The following is a 19,543-nucleotide window of genomic DNA, read 5'->3' as shown; positions in this document are numbered from 1 at the left end:
CTACAATGCTGTGTCCAAAGTCCTCCAGCATCAAGTCAAGAGCACTGGGGTACTCAACTGTGTGTTGGAAGACACGTTGACTGTGTACAATGGGTTGTTTCAAGTTAGACCATAACCATGGAAGGTGACAGTCTCACATTAGTAGTTAGACTCTTACAGCCCAAACTTGAAGATTTATCTGACATGGAAGAAGGGAGCTGACCGATCTCAGAGATCCAGGATAAGTGCTGGGCAACTTAGGCTACTTTTAAGCACAAACACCACGTTCTTCTCTTTTCCCATCGTCTTGACTCCATTGCTGTTTTATTTCAAGTCACCCCACTGAAGTCTTCAAATAGGCTGGAAGTTCAAATCTGGGCATCCAAGGGAATTGTAGAAAACTATGATAAATTGACCACTGCCTTGCATGTGTCTACAGATCTTGCTGCTGGCAATAGCTGAAGTATTCCATTAAGATGACAAAAGACATGCTCTTCTTAGCTTAAACACATCCCAAAAGCATATCACTGGGAAAAAAAGTTTAAGAGGGAAGTAAAAAAAAAAATGAAGACAAGAAAAAGTGAAGAATATATTCAGCAAGTCCCCAAGGGCTGATGTCCGAGTTCAAGTTTGCCAGAGTATGCCATGGGGTAAGGACGGCGTAGACTCTGAAACAGAGGACTTGTGTACTAACAGAGTTTAGCTCTTTCTTAAAAGAATAATAATTATTAATTTTCAAGAAAAAGTGAACTAGGGAATTTAGACAGCCTCTTTTAATATTTTTAAGAGAACTTAATCTAAAGCCCACACTAACCAAAAGGTCATTACTGAAAGAGAACCACAAAAGGAAATCGCTCTGTACAGCACCTTGGGCACACGTATGCTATTGATTTCATTTTTTTTTTCAAATAAAGCAAAGATAGCAACATACCATGTAATTAGATGTTATGGGAGTATGAAAGCTGATCAGTGTATAAAGAATGAGAGCTATAAATTCACTGTTTGGCAATATCAGTGAAGTAAGTTTTTGGTCAATAAGGGGCAAAGTGATCAAGAACCACCCTGTGGGTTACTCGGTTGCTTCATAAAGGGAAAGTGAGCATTTGAGATGGAGTGATGTGTGTGGCCGCTAATACTCTGACTGCATTCAAATCCCTGAGAACATCATGGCAATCTGTCTTTTCCCCTCCTGGTGAGATGCCACATGCAAAGAGATGAGCAGTTCCATAAAGCAACCCAACTGCTCAACTCAGCTCCAGGAATCCTTCACATGTAGCAACTTCCAGTTTAAAGGAACTGCAGTATGTAAAAATAAATCAAAAGCCATTGCAAATAAATACTCTGGCAAAGCCAGAATATGAGAGGTTATCAAACAATTGTCCTAGTTTCTTAAAATATTATTCATTAGTGGAGTGGGTGGTAAGAAGTAAAATAGACCTAAATTCATTGAGACCACCAAAGCTGGAAAAGAAATTACCTGCAGAATTACTGTGGAAACTAAGGAACCTTGAAAAAAACATTATTATTATAAGTCATGTTTTGATAGTATATATTTAATACTATATGAAAATTGTGACATATTATATTTATGTATTATAATATGTTTATATTAACCGAATGTAGTAGCATTCATAATGTTTAGAGTAACCTCATCATATTTGATTATTCATGTATTGAATTCTCACATAGTCTAATTATAACCTAATAATGTAACTCTGTGCCATATTTATAATATAATTGCATTTATTTGTGGAATTTCGTAAATTTGGCACCTTTGAACAGACACAGACGTTATAGGTTGAATTATCTTGTTCATTAGAATTAACCACATAGCTCTTTGAATTTAGCGTCTCTGTTCTTCCTAAAAGCTTAAGTAACCCAGAACAAACAACTCCTCTGCCTAAGAATGATGACCTTGTGATTCATACCTTCTGCTAACATTTTTTTTTCATTCTAGTTATCATTTGCTCCTCAGTTTGTGGCAGTGGATGACACTGAATTTCTCCTTTCACATTTACATTAAATGATCACAATAAGGCAGGACGGGGCCAAATTTCTCATGTCCTTCAGAGTACAGAAAAGATATATTGGTGCAATTTCTACTTCAGTCACTTTTTTTCAGTAGGTTATCTTTCTGAGTCATATTCTGGGCCACCAGCTATTTTTTCATGTATATTACTATCAACACACGGCCTTGGACTAAAATCCAAATACATTATGATTAGTGTTTGCTAATTTAATTACTTAACTAGCAATTGTTGAACATTTGATATACATCATGTCCTGTTAAAAAGCCTAATGATAGGTACTAGAAAAGAAAGAGAAAATCCTTGCTTTCTACTTAACACTGACATGAAGAGTGGGTTAGATTTTCAGTAAAGGGTCAGATAATAACCATGTCAGCTTGGTCAGCTTTCATTACTTGAATGTGAAATGCTCCCAAAAGACTCGTGTGTTTAAACATTTGGTCTCCAGCTGGTGATGTTGTTTGGGGAAATGATAGACCCTTTATGGGTTAGGGACTCAATGGAAGAAATGGGTCCCTAGGGAGTAGGCCTTATGGTGTATAGTTTGTTCTGGTTGTAACCTCAGATCCCTCTGCTCTCTGAGCCAGTGAAATGTGACCATTTCCGGCTCGTGATGTGGCCTTGCCTACATCATGAATTTTGTACTCTCAAACTGTGAGCCAAATTCAAGTTTTGCTCCCTTAAGTTGCTTCTGTTAGTTGTTTTGTGACAGTAATAAGAAAGAAACAACCCAAACCTTGACATCCAGGCCATGTTGTCTTTGCAATAACTCTGGTGCAACCTGCTGTGAGCAGAAAAGCAGCCTTGGACAACACACGCGTGGATAAACGTGGTTGCATTCAGCACAGCTTTAGAAAGGAATGCCGTGTCATATATCCACTGTGGTCCAGAGTTTTCTGAGCCTTCTTCCAGTGGCTTATACAAACTAATTACCGAAGCATTTTCCTTCTAAGACCCCTAGCGAATTTATTTCACCATCATCTCAGCTAAGTCAAGGTGAAAAGTTTATTAAACTATACTCTCATCGAGTTAAAGAAATGCAGTTCAAAATTTAGAGCTGACCTTTGAGCGTAGACTTCAGAGGAAACTGATTGTTGTTTGGGGAGGTGTGCTCATTCCAGAGACTTCTCAGGAACGGCTTTAAATTTCTAACTTTGCTGTTGTGAACCTAACAACGGTCGCCATGGTTACTGATCTCCGAGATACAGAGAAGTAGGATTAGATGCATAGGGAATTTATTAGAGCAAATGTCAAAGAAGGGGAACTGGGAATAAGTGGGAGGAGCAGGAGACAACCTTTGGATTATGGTGCAGGCTTTATCCCAGTGAAGAAGAGGGGAGGGAAGGGGGCCTTAGATGGAAGTCTTAGCCCTCAAGACAGCCGTAATTATATTCAACAGGCGATGGGAAAACCTTAGCCAAAGTCATGTGTCAGCAAAGTTCTCAAGCTCCTGGGAACAGGCCTAAGTATCCTGCCACAGTGAGTCATGGCTTAGAAATGGCTTTAGAGAATTGTGGTCTCTGTGCCAATACCTGATGGGTTCGGGGGCACAGCAGCTGGGGTTGCTGGCCAATTACGGTTCCCACAGCAACATACTGGAAAGGTATGCTTAAATCAAACAGAAAGAGAAAAGAAAACAGACCTGGATACTTTTTCCCACCTGAACCTGAAGTTACTGGACATAATTACTGCTCCAGGTACTTCTGCAGTCTGCAAACTACCTATTGGAACAACTTGCTTCATGGAAATATGCAAAATAGATCTGTTCAAATGTAATTGAATTTCATGTCTACTACTATAGCGCTGGGACTTGTTAGAGACTGAAGGAAACTTGAGATGCCAGTCTAAAGAGCTTCCCTATGGTTGACCCAGCTGGCAGCTGCCAAGGGCAGCACTAAGGCCTTGGTGATGAACTGACTGGCACAGGAGGAAATGATGTGAGTGGGTGGGTCTGCCTTTCCCACCAGCAGGAAAGCATCTTCGCTGCATAGCAGAGACTGTCTGCAGTGTTAAGATTAGTGCGGTAGTTTGCTCTCTCTGCATTAAATCTTATTGAATGCTTGGACCCATTGATACAGTCCCAAAGTCTTACAGTGAAAGCAGAACCAGAGGCGAGAGATCAGCATGGGTAGAAGAATGAGCATGTAGATTTTCATGTCAAACTGTTTAAATTCTCAACCTAATATTCACTAATTCTTTCATCTGAACCAAAGTTTAACATCACTATTTTGGTTTCCTTAACTTTGAAAAAGGAATAAAAATACTACATACTTCTACAGAATATATTTGCTGGTAAGAGTTAGTACATGTGTAAGATTGCTTAAAACCAAGCCAAGGAGATGATTAAAAGTAGACTTAATTTGGCTTGTTGATCTGATAATTCCCTATACATCAAATTTGCCCAAGGAGAAAGGTAGGAGATTAGGCAACAGGAGAGGGACATGAATAATTCCTGATCCTAACTCCTTCATGCAAAAGAGGAGCTTGAAGGAGAGGAGATGTCAGGTGAGACTGAGAAGAGCTAGTGTGTTCTGCTGGGCTATGGAGGAAGAACAGGCTTTCTCTGCTTTGGGTTTCTTATTATCCCCTCCATGGCCAGCAACGTTTTTAAGTGGGCTCACCATGCAGTGTTGTTTCTGAGTATAATGGTCATCGACCGTGGGGATCCTTTACACTCTCACAAAGTGATGGTGCTGCCACCTCCCGTGAAAGGGCACTTCTAGAAGGTCACCAGAGGACTAGCAAGCAATAAGTTGCTTATCTTTACAACATCATCACGTGAGAGCTGAGGCACACTAACGGGGCTAAGCCATTGCTACCTGATCCTCCAATATCCAACAACCTAAAGTCAGTTTTAAGAAAAGCAAAATAAAAAAGTGTCAAACCAATTTAGTTGACTGTCAGAGCAAAATACAAGAGCCAACCTGGACAGAGCAGGCACCTCCTCCAGATTTTAAATGCCTAGAAATGAATCACATATAAATGGGCTGAGGTTTCAGTATTCTTTTTGTAAACTTCACTCTGCATCAAGACGTGGGTGCACTGAGTGGTTATGTTGAAGCAGGACACATCCTGTCCTAATAGATCAAGTATATACCATGTGGATAAACACCTGCTTTAAAAAGGTTTGAACCACAAACATCAATGACTGTGAGATGTTCAAATGAAAATAAGGAGACTACAAAGGTTTCCATTTGTAAAGTAGATTATGCTTGCCTAGTTCCCTCTTTTTGATAATTCTGAAGGATTTGTGATTATTTTTTTATTTTGTCTCTCTGAAAAATGTTCTTGCTATTTCAAATAAGCTTAAATTGGTTTCAGGATGATTTTTTACTGTTCTACACAGGGAGTTTTATTTTGTCTTTATTCGTTGACTTTTGTGTGCTATCTTTCAAACAGCGCATATCTCAAAAAGGGCAGAACAAATTTTACTTTGAAAAACTTGCACAGCATTGGTCTTTACAGTTTGGATATTAAAATATTAATGAAAGTATCATTTTCCTCAACCACTGCAGCCACATTCTAGATGAGAGGAGAACAAAGCCACCACAGAGAAAGTTTTAGAGAGACTTAAACATTAATACAAGTCTCTCTCTGTGTGTGTGTATGTGTGTGGGTGTGCAGGAGCATGCTGGAGTCCTTTCCTTCCACTACATGAGTTCTGAGAACAAAACTCTGGTCCTTAGGCTTGGCCAAAAGCACCTTTACCTGTTAGTGTCTCTAGGTCTGAATTTATGAAAATGTTTGCAGCAGGTGGTAAGTTTTCTGACTTAAATGAAGAGAAAAATACAGTCTTATTATATGTAATACATGAAACCGATATTGTATAGATCAGCACGCTTTCTTCATGTGATAAGAAATGAGTCAATACATCTTTTATTGTTTAGTTATGAAATATAGTTCCCATTCCCTGTACTCTGTGTGGATCTGATAATAATCCAAAGGGAGAAAAGTGCTTTCCAAAATCTTACTTAACCAATGTGATCAGCATTTAGATTCTGATTCCACTAGTTGATAATTAGTATCATTAATCAATGGAAGAAATATGAGGACTCCAGAGTTTGAGTCTGGAATTCTGTAATTATGTTAGGAAAAGAGATCAGTGCAACTACCTTACCTGCAGGCTTTAAGTGGCTTCCATAAATGTGTTTTATATCTAGGAATCCAGTATTTTAAAGAAAATGCTTTGCCCATTATTAATCATCTTTATTATTTCTCTTTATATGTAAACACATAGTCTGCAATGTCACTGACACAGATTAAATAAAGTATAAATAGTCCACCATTTTTGAATCGTCAAATTTACATATGCAAACTTTCAGTCTTGAGAGAAACCAGCTACATTGGAGCAGAGTCACCCCCACTCCAAGTTCAGAATGTTATCACTGTGGGATCACAGAAGCCACACCTAACAGTACTAAGAGATCATCTCATAGTACTTTAATATGACGTTGACTAGAATATTTTTGAAAGAGTATCCTTACACTTTACTAATTATTACTCAAATATGCAGGTATATTCAGACTCATGCTTAGTCCTGCTCAGTGCACACAAGGTTTTCCTTTCAATGTATTGAATGCACAGGCCACTGCAGAAGCCACTATCCCTGGAGCATTACCAGAGACAAAGCAAGACAGGTCGAAAATGCTCATCAAAGGCACCAGTGAGACCCACATGGCTAGTTTGTTTGACACAAGTCATAGCACAGTTGGGAGCTGCTGTGTTTATTTGAACTTAATACTGATTAGATATTCTTATCTGCTCTGTTTTCGCAAACACTAAATACACTCAACCTCATTAACGCAAAAAATCATGCATAGCTTGTCAAACACTCATTGTTGTTGTTACCAGTAAACAACAAAATATATGCTTCTCCAAGCCTCATACTGAAATATGTTCTGAGTATATGGAGTAAACAAAAGAATAAGTTCAAAATAATTTTCTGGTTGAGTATGGGACTCTGGCCCTGGGGACATACCTGGGTCTCAACATCTGTCAGCTTTCGGGTCTGCTCTGCCGTCTGTGACAAGAGGCTGGTTCCTATCTCAAGCATGGTGGCCGTGTGGTTTTGAACCGCATTCTGTTGTATCTGGGCCATCTCCGACTTCATATTTTCCACAATGTAATTCTCAAGCTGCAAGAGATAAAGGACAAGGCATGCAAGATTATAAGCAAAGCCTCCCTGTTTGGGGCATGCAATATTTACAACGACCAAACAAGACCCAGCTGGTAGACCAGCCATCTGGCAGATATCCCTTGCATGTCGGGGAGCTGAGGGATGGAAGTCGGACACACACCAGTCCAACTGCTAACAAACTCTTTACACACAGACATGTATACATGACAACCACAAATCATAAGGAGAATTTTCACTGGGGTTCCACTCTCCTGTTGTGGACATGATCTCATCTAACCCTCACAGCCATGAAGTGAAGGGAGCAGATGGCTGCCTTCTTTTTTTTTTTTTTTTTCATTGTATAGTCAAGGAAACAGAACTGAATTGAGAGCTGATAATAAAGCCCAGAATTACCTAGCAAGAATGCAGGTGATTTAGCAAATAATTTAAAGGTAAATCTGACTGCTTTGGTCTTTTGGTTATTTGCTATGCTGACTACTCACTTCAGAACAAGTCAGCATCCCGTTTCTATTTCCTACTGATAAAAAGCAGGTTGTATTGAGAGAATAAGACAGGGAGTAAGAGGAGGGTGGGTACCCATTAAAAAAGTCTTCACAACAGTATTTCAGCATAAGCATTGATGGATGGTAGGAGCTGCAGAGCCTGGGAGCTGGCTTTCACCATTCTCCTTGCTCCTTTGAAAGCTCCAAAAGAAGGCAATGAAGCTGCAGTTCATAAAATACCATTTGCCCGTCTCGCCTGGGTAAAATTTATTCCTTTATGATACCATCTCAGAGAACACAATGACCATAAAATAGACGGCACCATAGGGGCCAACAAGAATTATGAAGTGGCTGACTGTGGGGTGGAGGTGGGGAGCTTGTTAGACACCTGGGAGAGTGAAACAGCATAGGCATTGCTTAAAGAATGCAGAAGAAGCCAGCGCCTCCGTCAGTGCTCTTAACTCTCCACCACGGCTGTGTGGTGACTGCATTTTATTACCCAATTTCTCATATGAGGAAACTACATCCCAGAGACATCAGATCCAAGGCCACACACCACACAAACAGTCAAACTTGGACTTGAGCGCTGAAGTCCTTAACTCGCATACAAACACTTTCAGCCGCTTGGTAGCTCTGCCAAGTTGTGCTTAACAAGCTGAGTTGGAAATCATTAACAGCTACATGATTTTTATTGATTCAGTGAACTATAATGCATCCATATTGTAAGTTCCATAGTATCATTATCATGCAATAAATAGAGCCTAAATGTAAAATCCCTGTTGAAACCTTGGCAATGGCCTCTCTAACACCATCCATTGCTGACTTCTACTTATCTACCTTGACTCTGGTCCAGATGAACAAAACGAAAATCAAACTCATTGTTGATGATCCCTGAATTTGTATTTCATCAATATAAGGCTTTTGCTACAAATGCAAAATAAATCATAAAATATCTGAAAGTTACTTTAGCAAAACATCTGGCCTCAGAGCCAAATCCTGGGTTTATTCTCATTAAATTACCTCATTTCAACAACCAAAGAATGGTAAAGGACCAGAGGCTCGGCCAAAACGGTGAGAGGATCTCCTTTTGTGATTCATGCTCCTAATGATAGCTCCACTGTCTTTTGTGTAATTATCTGTGCCTCTTTCAAGAGTAAGTGCTTCGGATAGAGTTAATCCACCACCATTTCTAAAATATGTTTATGTCTGAACCTGGAAATCTACAGTGTTTTGCTTTCCATTTGCCATGAGAGTTGTTCAAAAATGAAAAGCTTTAGTTTCAGAATTCTTCACAATAAAACTTCATTTGCCTCTGAGATTCTTATAATAGCAACATAGACACCTGGTACTGTAGATGGTTCAGTTCCACCACCACAAAAGCAAAGCCAACCTAAGAAAAGCAGTCTAGGAAAAAAGACAGATAGGAAGCTGATGGATGGGAAAACCAGGTGACAGCGGTAGACAAATGTTGCAAGTCCCTGGATAGAGGCATGTTTTTAATCAGATTGACCTTTGGACATCCACTTGTAAGTTGCATGATCCAATAATTTCCCCTGAGCAGCCAAGGTATTTTTTTTGTTCAATCACATTGATTTATGCTTTAGCATAATCAAAAGATTATTGGCCCGTTGCATATGATAGATGTGTAGCACGAGAAGCCTCTGACAAACAAACATCAGTAGTATGATCCTTTGTTGTCCAGGAAATTTGAGGCTTTTATGGATATCTTATAAAACGGCATGTGAGATTCCATTGCGAAGACAGCAGCCATTTGTAGCTAACGTTGGTCAACTGCCCCTTGCATAGCAAGCATCAGACTAAGCTGGTTCTCTTTATATGATGAAACCTTAAGGTGTTAAACTCACAATGATTTCTGGTCTTGTCTGTGCTGCTTTGTAGGTGGAACTGGGGAGGCTTAGGAACCCCAAAGTAACTTGCTTATGATCAAGCAATAACTCGCTCACCCAACCTCCACATGCTTTTCTATTTTTTTTTTTATATCTTAAGTCTACATTCTTTGCCATTAATCTATCCAGCCAGGACTATCTGGGGACTATATATGTATATATTACATGCAACTCAAAATCCCTGATTATCTGTTAAAACTGCGGAAAGGGGTTTTCAATATGCAGATGAGGCGCAGCATGCTAGAAAATTCCTAAGGCAATTAATTATCAAGACAGTATTTGTTTAGAAAAGCTCTTCTATATAGTTCCAATTCCGCTAAAAAAAAAAAGCAGTGCTTTTTAAGACATGGTCCATATTAAAAACACCTGTATGTAAACTGTGAATGGTTGGTCATTAAAGAAGGAATGAGTGCCAGAATGCAAATTATTTGGGTCACTAGCATATTGTCTAATTCACCTGACTGACAAATAGGAAAAAGTTTTATTCATCTTAAAAAGGTGAAGCTGTGTGCATGCTAGTCCAACCTTACATGGTTCACAAAGAGAAAAGAATTACTGACTTAGGCAACCAAACTTGTACTAGTATGCCAGATTTCATGGTTTTTAAGAAATTCAAATGATAATTTGACGACCTAAGAAAATTGTGCTCGATATGTATAAAGTAATAGTTATTTTTTTATACTACTGTCTCATAGAAAATAGTCCCCAGTGCTTGTGTTGGTTTGGACAGGAACACAGTGATGTACTCCAGGCATCATGTAGCACTGGGGCTACATGGAGGTTCAGCTACTTTGTGATCTATTTACAGGTCAGATGCTGACCACTCTTCATGACTGAGTCTCCTATTTAATTCAGAGTTTTAGAACATCAAGTCCGAATGGCTGTACCATGTCAGCATGCATCGCAACTACAGAGAGCCTCCCGGGTCAGCCGTCTCTGCTATAGAAACACAGTAGGTCTCCCACCCTTACAGAAATCCTCATTTGAGCTGCTGTGGTGCATGGAACTCTAGTCAATTATTTTTTTTTAATCAAATGGGGCTGTTATGTATGGCTAGCGCTAGCTGTCTTTTAGTGCACAAGTAACAGCACTCTGAAGTAGCAAGAACCAGATGCCACTGATTTAAAGGCTAAGAGGGAGATTGGAGTCAAATATACAACGTGTGAGGACTATGAAGCCTGCTTTCATCTTATCTCGAAACATTCCTCTAGATACAGAACTGTGAAATCCATCTTGATGCCCCTAATGGCCAGGAATGATATGTAACAAATTTGATTGTCTTCATATATTCTCTAAAAATATGTTTACAGAAGATGATGGCTTTATATATTCTTTAAATATATATATTTACAGAAAATGATGGCTACTGCAAGGCTTAATATTTTAAACATGCAAGGCTTGATGTTAAGCTGAGGAGTTACTGAGCACACGAGCTGATAAGTTATTTGGTGGCACTTGAACAATAAAGTTATTCTGTTTATGCCCACGCCAGCATCTGACTCCAGAGTTTTATAAGGAATGGGCCAACAGGCTAGGAAGGGGATGTAAGAGCTGGAACAACTAATGACAGGAAAGTCAATGATAGTTTAAATGATATTGGCTTTGTAAAGAGATTTAGTATTTATAATGGACTTACACACAGATTCTCTGCCTTGCTTCTTCTACCGACCCTACAAAGGGAAAACTGGTTGCATTTGCTAGTTCGAGAAACAGGGAATTGGGGTGACTCGAGAGAAATCAAGCGAACTAGCACGTCGCCCTCCTGATGCTTCATTACCCTCAGAATTGGAGTCACTGATCTCTTGCTAAATTTGTTTACTGGATGATTAATCTCACTGGTAGCTCATGAAGAGTACTTGCTGTTTTTTGGGGGGCGGGAAGCAGTGGAGGGTGATTGCTTTCACTCAGCTTCCCTAATTGGAGGTGGTTGAGAGGTCCTAGGTATCTGGAGAGGTTAATTTGTCAGCTATATCAATGCAATTAACACATCATGTTTTTGTTTTTTGCCAAATGCATTTCTCACAAAGTATGTAAACCATATCAAGGGGAAGAAACTACATACTAAGTTTCTACTGAAGTTAAATATGTACCAGGATTGATCAAGATGTTGCTCATTTGACTCTTAATGTAACCCAAGTTGTGTTATTTTTCTCATTTCACTCACAGGACTAAGGGAGGTACAGAGAACTGCCTAGAACCACAAAATATGTTATGGCTGAGCAATTCTATTGTTTTCAAAGAAGCCAGCAGATTTTATGTGTGAACGAGGAAAATAACCCATTAACCACCAACACACTGACACCACCATCACTAACAAATCCCGTAACATGTGGTATTCATGCAAGAAATATGTAAAATGGAAGACATACAAATACTGGGTCAAAACTAGTCAACGCTAATTTTCACATTTTTAATTAAGTAGTGCACACCGAGTGATGACGATTATATTCTAAGAAATACTACAGTTGGGAGAAAATCAAATATGCAGACAGCTAGAAGATAGTTAACCGTATTTTAAAAGAAAAACGTTTTTTTAAAGTCAAGGTTATCAGTCATTTTTAGCTTCTTCATAACTTGTTTGTTCGTACTCAATGTCTAGTAGGGAGTAAGAGGCTGGCCTGTTTTCCCTTGTGACAGCCTTGAAGACATTACTGGACTCAGAATCCTTGATAAATCATGTTCATGAGGAGAGTCTCAGTGAGATTATGACAAGTCTTGCATGAGCAATGTATTCTCTAGGAGGTCTAGGCCTGAAGTGGCTCTTCAAGTGACAAACACAAAGAATATAATCCCTCCATGTAATTCTTAAGAAAACAACATTTGAAACCTATAAAATCTGACCAAGGCGTGTTGGCTTAAAATATGTTATAGATTAAGTAGACTCTCATTGAGTCAGGGTGCATATGGTATTACTCAGCTATGGCCAAGGAACCATGGAGCAAAATAGATCAGTAAATATGGGAAAACAATAAAAAGGTAAAGTAATTCAAAAAATATCTTAAATGTTGATGGTTTTATCTAATACCATCATTTTACAAAGCAGTGGGAATATTGAAAATTCAGATGTATCTAGGTTTATGGCCTAATAAAAAGAAATGGCTAAGGGCAGCAACATTACTTGCAAGAATTTCTACTATTAGATCTCTGAAAATATAACTTATTTTTTATTAAGTAAAGAATAAATATCTTCTTAGACAATAAATAACATTTAGCTAAAATTTCAAAACCATTTCTCTGCTCTCAGCTTCTTTATTGTCCTGTACCTTGACATCAGTCATGTTCATCTCTGAGGCCCTTAGGATAGAGAACCTAGGAATTGTGATGATCTCGGTGAACATCACTTTATAGACACAGCGAGGGACGTCATAGAAAACAAAGTGGCATAGGTAATTAATGTCAGATATCAGGTTGCAGACTACTGATTTGTGGGAAAGTCAGGCCTATTTGAAGGCTGAGCCAATATTGGTGGCCATATTCTTGGCTTACCTCCCATGTCTTATTAAACCCCAGTTCCTTGACTTGCTTCATTTCCTCTGGTTTCTGGTTTGGATACCACATTTAAGAACGCCAGTGTTCACACTCTCGACTCAACCTTTGCTTCCTGGCCTTGAGGTTTTCTAGCTACATCTCAGTCACTGACCCCAAGACCCCATCAGTTGATTCTCTTAGGTATCACTCCACAAGTAGCAAAGCCAGAAACTGAACCCTGTAATTTTTCCAAATTACTAAGTCTCATGTAAGTTCAGCATAGTTCAAACATGTACGCATTTGTTCTACAAATTAAGCCTGTACCTGATTGCACAAAGACAGGGTCAAGCCCAGTAGGAAACAAATGTGTAGAAAAACACTGTGGCAGCCTACTTCTAAACATCTACACTTCTTCCTATAAACACTCTTTTATCTGTTGAAAAGGAATATATTCCTAGATACTAATATTAAAATGTGAGTGCATATTTGCTATCTCACCCACAAAGAAGTATTAGCAGCTAAAGCATTGGGAAAAGACTTCAAGAGAACAGCACAAAATCCTGATTGGGTAGATGCTCTCTCAAGGACTGTTGTTAATAGATATTTGAATGCATATTTTTGGGACTGTTGACAGTCATGTTCATTATCCTAGAATTAGAGTAACATCTAGGAAGTTGTTCTCCCTTTATATAAACAAAGAGAAATCACGTACACCCAAACACATTTTACTGGTCTGGAACCTTTCTTTTCCACTCTGTTTCTTATACCATAAGAATATCATAGTCAACAAATATTTAAGACATTAGCATCTGTTTAATCTTTCCCTTTATACATTTTCAAAAGGAGATGATATGTGAAAAGCATCTTAAGTCAGGAAGGACTCGGATATCTGGAGTTTAATCCAAGGTCAATCATTGATTTATTCCACAATCTTGAGCAATGTTTTAAGATTAGCTGGGCTTAAGATCTCCATCTACTAAATAAAAGACTGACCGATTATTTCAAATGCTTCCTGAAGTTCTCATATAACTTCATTTAAAACTTTTGCTGCGAGTCTGAAAGATTTCAATTATTTTAATTTATTGTAGAAGAAAGAAACAGTGATGTATCCGTTTATATCTATAAAACATGTCCTACCTATCCTTATTGGCAGTAAAAAAGCCATGAAACCAGGAACACAACAGGAGAGCCCTGTATCAACTCTTCTGAACAGGCACATCTGTCTTAAGGTAAAGAGCAAGAAAGACTGAATCTCTTAATCCCCACGCACCATTCAGTCCAAAAGACATTCATTGTCTTTTTGCTACACAACATGCCTTTCCTTCTGTGTTTTTTTTTTCTATCAATGAAAAATACTGCTATACCTAGACATCCTTCTGAGCCACAGGGAATCCTCCTGTCAATTCTCCATTCTCACCAATCAATCTCTCGAATGTAGCCTTGATCCGTGTTCCCATTTGCTCACTGTTGACATTATCCCTTTATCCTCCCAGCCTCCAGCTAGGGTCAGACTCATCCATTTTCTTCTGGATCTGTTAACGACTACATCATTGGTCTCTTGACTCCAGCTTTGCTGTTCCTAATCCATCATATGCTGTACAACCAGAGGGGTCTATCTCAGTACGAATTTGTCCTTTCTCCCCATGTTTAAGCTCTTTCAGTGGTGTCCACTATCTGCCACTCAAATTACAACCCTTTCTCTGTATAGAAAATGTTGACTTAGTTTTTAATGTAGCTAAATTTCTGTATGTGTAGTATAATTGTGTGGTGTACATACATAGACCTGTATGAGCATGTGCGGAGGCCAAACAGGGATGTTGGGAGTACTCCCTACCTTGCTCCCAGGAGGACTTAAATTACTTGTCAGCCGTATTTTCTGTTCTCTTAGGCTAGATCCTATATTTTAAAACTCAAATCAACCTTTCTCTCCTAAAAAGGCTTTTGGGCATACCAGAGACACAAGCAAAAGACCAGCAATTTATAAAAATTAACAAAGCAATATGAGAAAAAAATTCCACAAAAAATACCATTCAATTCATTTTGTTGTCAGCCATCTACTTCTGGATGTGGGGCCTTCCCTGAAACGTGGTTTTATATACCCAGTAAGATTCTACTGAAGGAAACTGACTTTTCCTTTGCAAGTGGTTATTGGATACAGCGTCTTGGTTAGGGGTGATTATGTTGACTTCTTGCTTTTAGCACTGGACCATGTCTGCTGTCTTCAACTTGCTGCGATAGTCTTTGTGAGTTCATATATGCATCCGTCCCATTTTGTCTGGAAGACAGTGTTTTATTGGTGTCTTCCATCTAATTGATTCTTATGACCTTGTGGCCTCCTCTTCTGCATAGCTCCCTGAGCCCTGAGTGGAGGGGTTTGATGAAAATGTCCCATTAGGACTGAGTGTTCCAAAATTATCTCACTCTCTGACAAACATTTAAGTATCCCTTAACATTGGTTTGTTTGTTTTTTTTCCGAAATGAGTCTGGAAAACTAAATGGTGGGAAATGAGAGAGTCACCAAGAGACTCTGACTACACATAGGGAACTGTGCTTGCTAAACCAACCTGTCTTTCCTAACCTTATCTCATGCAATCTGCTTCTCTGGAAATCAAGTGGCAAATCAGTAATAAACCAGGGCATGTCACCGAGGCCACACAGGGATACCAAGAACTTGATATTGAATTTTCAGTATGATTCATGTGCAAGGTTCAAAAAGTTGTTTTCCATATTTCCAAATTGTTATGTTCATTTCTGTGTAGTTTGTTGTTGTTGCTAAAGATTTAATGAAAATAATAAATGCATCACTTTTCTTTGGAATATTTTATGTAAAATTACACAAATTTGACTTCATGTTCAGTATCGTATGTGTTTCCTTTTTGGTCTTGTTTTGGTTCTGTTTTTAAGAGGGAGAAAGAGCATGAAGGTAAGTAGATGGAGAATATGGGAGGAGCTGGGGAAGAGGAATGAACATGATCATGAACTTCTCAAAAAAAAAAAAAAACCCTAAAAAACACACATGTGAATTACCGAAACTACATAGTCACTCAAAAGTAAGTACAATTTTATATAACCATTAAAATTTTAAATGTTAAAACTTCTAAAAATGTTTTAATTACTAGGATGATGTTTGTTAATCTTCAGAAGCAAGCCCAGTATGCTACCTAACAACCTAGAAATCTTATTCCTAATATGAGTTTATATTTAGATGAAGGGAAAGTGGAAGAACTATAAAATAACTTAGTGTGTGTTGTTTTCCTAAAAGTTAAACATACTATACAAAATTTGTTCTGGTTTACTTAAAGGAAAGAAATTTGTACCTTGAGCAGCCGATCACCCACACAGGCAACAGGTTATAGAGGATAGATAGGGGAAAACAGACCCCATATAGGGGGATTTCTACTTCTAAGGATCATCTTCTATCAACAACATTTTTTTTCTTAACACAAGCAACAGAAATGAAAATAATAACTTAAAGTGGCATTTTTAAAGGAAACACCATTAAGAGAAATATTCCAGGATATTCTATGAAACTTAACACTCCCGTAGATAATAATGTATTTAATATCATGATTGCATAAGCCTTCATGAGGGGATTTGTAGATTTTTTTCAGAAATATCACTGGCAAGGAGAAAGCTGCTATCTCTTCACTCTGGTATTTCATACGAAATTTTAATGGTATTAGCTCTTAAAGTCAAACCACTCCAGTGCGGTCTCTGCGCTAAATCTTCTGACTTAAGAGTTATTTTTCTTATGCTAATTCTTTTCTTAAAATAAAAATTCTCCATGTGTTGTCTGTATCATCCAAAATGCATCTTAAGTTTATGAGGCTTCAAAATGTTCTTTCTTACACAGGCAAAACAAATTGTACAAATGTGTGGGTGTGCCTACGTATGCATGTGTTTCCTCCTAAAATATGGGATCACTTAAATGGACTTGCAATAAGCCTGCCCAGGCATAGAACTATCAATGACATTATATAAGAAACATTCCAGAGCATAATGTGTGAGGTCCAACGATTTCTTCTTTAATCAGAGCTTTGGGTAGTGCTTATTTAAATTACCCTTGGGAGACTGGGAAGAAAATGGTCACTTAAAGAATAAAAACAGAATAATAATTGCTGACATCTTATAAATAATATAAAAATTTCTATTTTTCCTTACTTTGATCAAGGGTCTTCATACCCCAGGCATGATTTTTCACTCACACAGACAGTTTGCTGTTCTGGTGTTGTTTGTTTTCTAGTGTGCTATTGGATAGAAGCACAAGTTGACATTTTGATGAAGTGTGTGTGTGTGTGTGTGTGTGTGTGTGTGTGTGTGTGTGCGTGCATGCATGTGCTCAGGCATGTGTGCTTGGATTCATGTATACAAACACATCCATATGAATACTTTTAATGTTGCTTAATATGAATCTGTATAGGGCTGACGACTTGGCATTAGCCTGAAGAAGCTTGGCTGTCCTTCTCTTTGTAGCTGTTAATTGTCTGTAGCCTTTCCTCTAGAGGAAGGGCCTTCTAAGATTCCCCCACCCATGTCACCATGGTCAGCAGATCCTGCAAGTCTGGTGTGGGCATCCTCATTGTTGAGATTTCACAGGTGGACATACATAACAGGTTTCTTGTCACATAGAGGAGACACTGTCTCACAGCAGATATCCTGACCCTCTGGCTATTACACACTTTCTGACTCCTCCTTCTGTGATGTTCACTGAGACTTAGGTGTAGGGGTTGTGCTATAGATGTACAACTTTGGACTTGGCAAACCATGGTCATTTGTGGTCTGTATTTAGACCAGTTGTGGAATTCTGTAGTGGTCTCCCTCTGTTTAAAAAGAGGCTTCAGCCGGGCGATGGTGGCGCACGCCTTTAATCCCAGCACTCGGGAGGCAGAGGCAGGCGGATCTCTGTGAGTTGGAGACCAGCCTGGTCTACAGAGTGAGTTCCAGGACAGGCTCCAAAGCCACAGAGAAACCCTGTCTCAAAAAACCAAAAAAATAAATAAATAAATAAATAAAATAAAAAGAGGCTTCATTGATGGGGAGTGGGAACATTTTTCTGTGAGCATAAGGATAAGAATTTAGAAAATATTTAGAAATTATCTTAACTCTGGAAAATGGAAGTGGTAGGCTCTCCTCTAAGGGCATGACCTAATGTCACAGTTGTTGGCTAGGTTCACAATATCAGGCATGAGTTCCTTTCTATCGAGTGGACCTTAACTCTAATGAGCATGCTGTTGATTGCCCCAAAATATAAATGCCACTATTGTGACCTTCAGGATATCGTTCAAACTGGTTTGCAGCCATTATAGTTGAGTAGACTATTAATTGCCTTTATCCCTTAGCAATTTGCATAGGACCCTCCAGTACTATGCGTTTGTTCTAAGAAAGAAGTCTTCCATATCAGATCTAGCTTTATTACTTTGCATTTGATGTCCAAAGTATGTGGTGACTTCAGAAATAGGGTCTTACCTTCAACTTCTAGGAAGCAGCCATGAGCAATGGTAATAGATTATATGTTAGGAGACTCCTTGAGTCCTCTAATCGACAACTCAGAAGGAGGCTTCCATGCCTGGTACTGAAGCGTTTGTTAGATAGTCTACAGCTCTTAGAGAGAATGTTTTCACTCCATGGAGCTTAACTTCACTCAACATATATGAATATGTTTTTAAATAAGCAAAAAATTATATGTATTTATGAGCTTTTAAAAAACTTAATGTTATGCATTCCCTTCCCTTTTTCATCTTCTGTATTGGCTTCCTTCTCCAGACATATTTTTAATTCATATAAAGCCCATAATACATCATGTAGAGCTACAACACATTTAGCAAATGTTTCATTTTGACATATCTGCCTTGCATTTTATTCTCCTAATCGGAAATAAAGCATTGCATGGATGCCCCAGAATGTCTGCTCCTCAGCCAGAAATAATCTTTATTTTAAAGTTCAAGTTGGCTTTTTACTACACAAGTACATATCCCAAATAATACACCATAGTGTCTAATATATTTTGAGGATTGACAAAAGCCTTGTTATTTGCACGACTGATTGCAAGACTTCTTCAAATGCTTTGTTTCTAATCAGTACTATGGCTTTTAGATATAGTAAACATATTAGTTATAAAACTTTATTATGAATTAAATGACTGAGTTAGGTTAACAAATTCTTACTATTAATGAAATATAGTTGTATTCTGACCCGTCTGGAGAGAATCACAAAGCCCTTGGGGTTCCTGGTATCCTGAGTTCTATCTCAGATGCAAGAAGGAACAAATTATTTCTCAGACTCTCACAAAGCCCCCAGGATTTCTTCTCTAAGGAGCTGAAAGAAAGTTGTGTGATGAATCTCCCCCCATTTAAAAACTAACTCTCAAGAATCTGAATGAATATTTTTATTTCTGGCAAATAGCTGTTTCCCAGAGAGAGCAATTAAGGGTTGAGAAGGAAAAAAGAAACAAGTTACCAGAACTCAAAATTGATTCTATAGTCCTTCTCAAACATAAATTACTACATTAAGGGCTTAAAATAACCACAACCACAATTATAAAGA

The 19,543-nt window shown here is 38.4% G+C and overlaps 1 protein-coding gene across 2 annotated transcripts in view; it reads right to left on the bottom strand.

The window, feature by feature from the left end:
* Positions 1 to 19,543, bottom strand: part of Angpt1 (angiopoietin 1) — a 220,642-nt gene that overhangs the window by 84,896 nt on the left and 116,203 nt on the right. For both annotated transcript variants that reach the window (XM_075961063.1, XM_075961064.1), the window contains exon 2: positions 6,985 to 7,140. In XM_075961063.1, coding sequence (XP_075817178.1) covers positions 6,985 to 7,140 — 156 coding nt within the window. The remainder of the gene's footprint in view (positions 1 to 6,984; positions 7,141 to 19,543) is intronic.

The sequence above is a fragment of the Microtus pennsylvanicus genome, chromosome 2 (genome assembly GCF_037038515.1).
Source record: "Microtus pennsylvanicus isolate mMicPen1 chromosome 2, mMicPen1.hap1, whole genome shotgun sequence".
NCBI classification, from domain to species: domain Eukaryota; kingdom Metazoa; phylum Chordata; class Mammalia; order Rodentia; family Cricetidae; genus Microtus; species Microtus pennsylvanicus.
The sequence above is the reverse complement of the archived record's forward strand: the minus strand, read 5'-3'. Positions and strand labels throughout refer to the sequence as shown.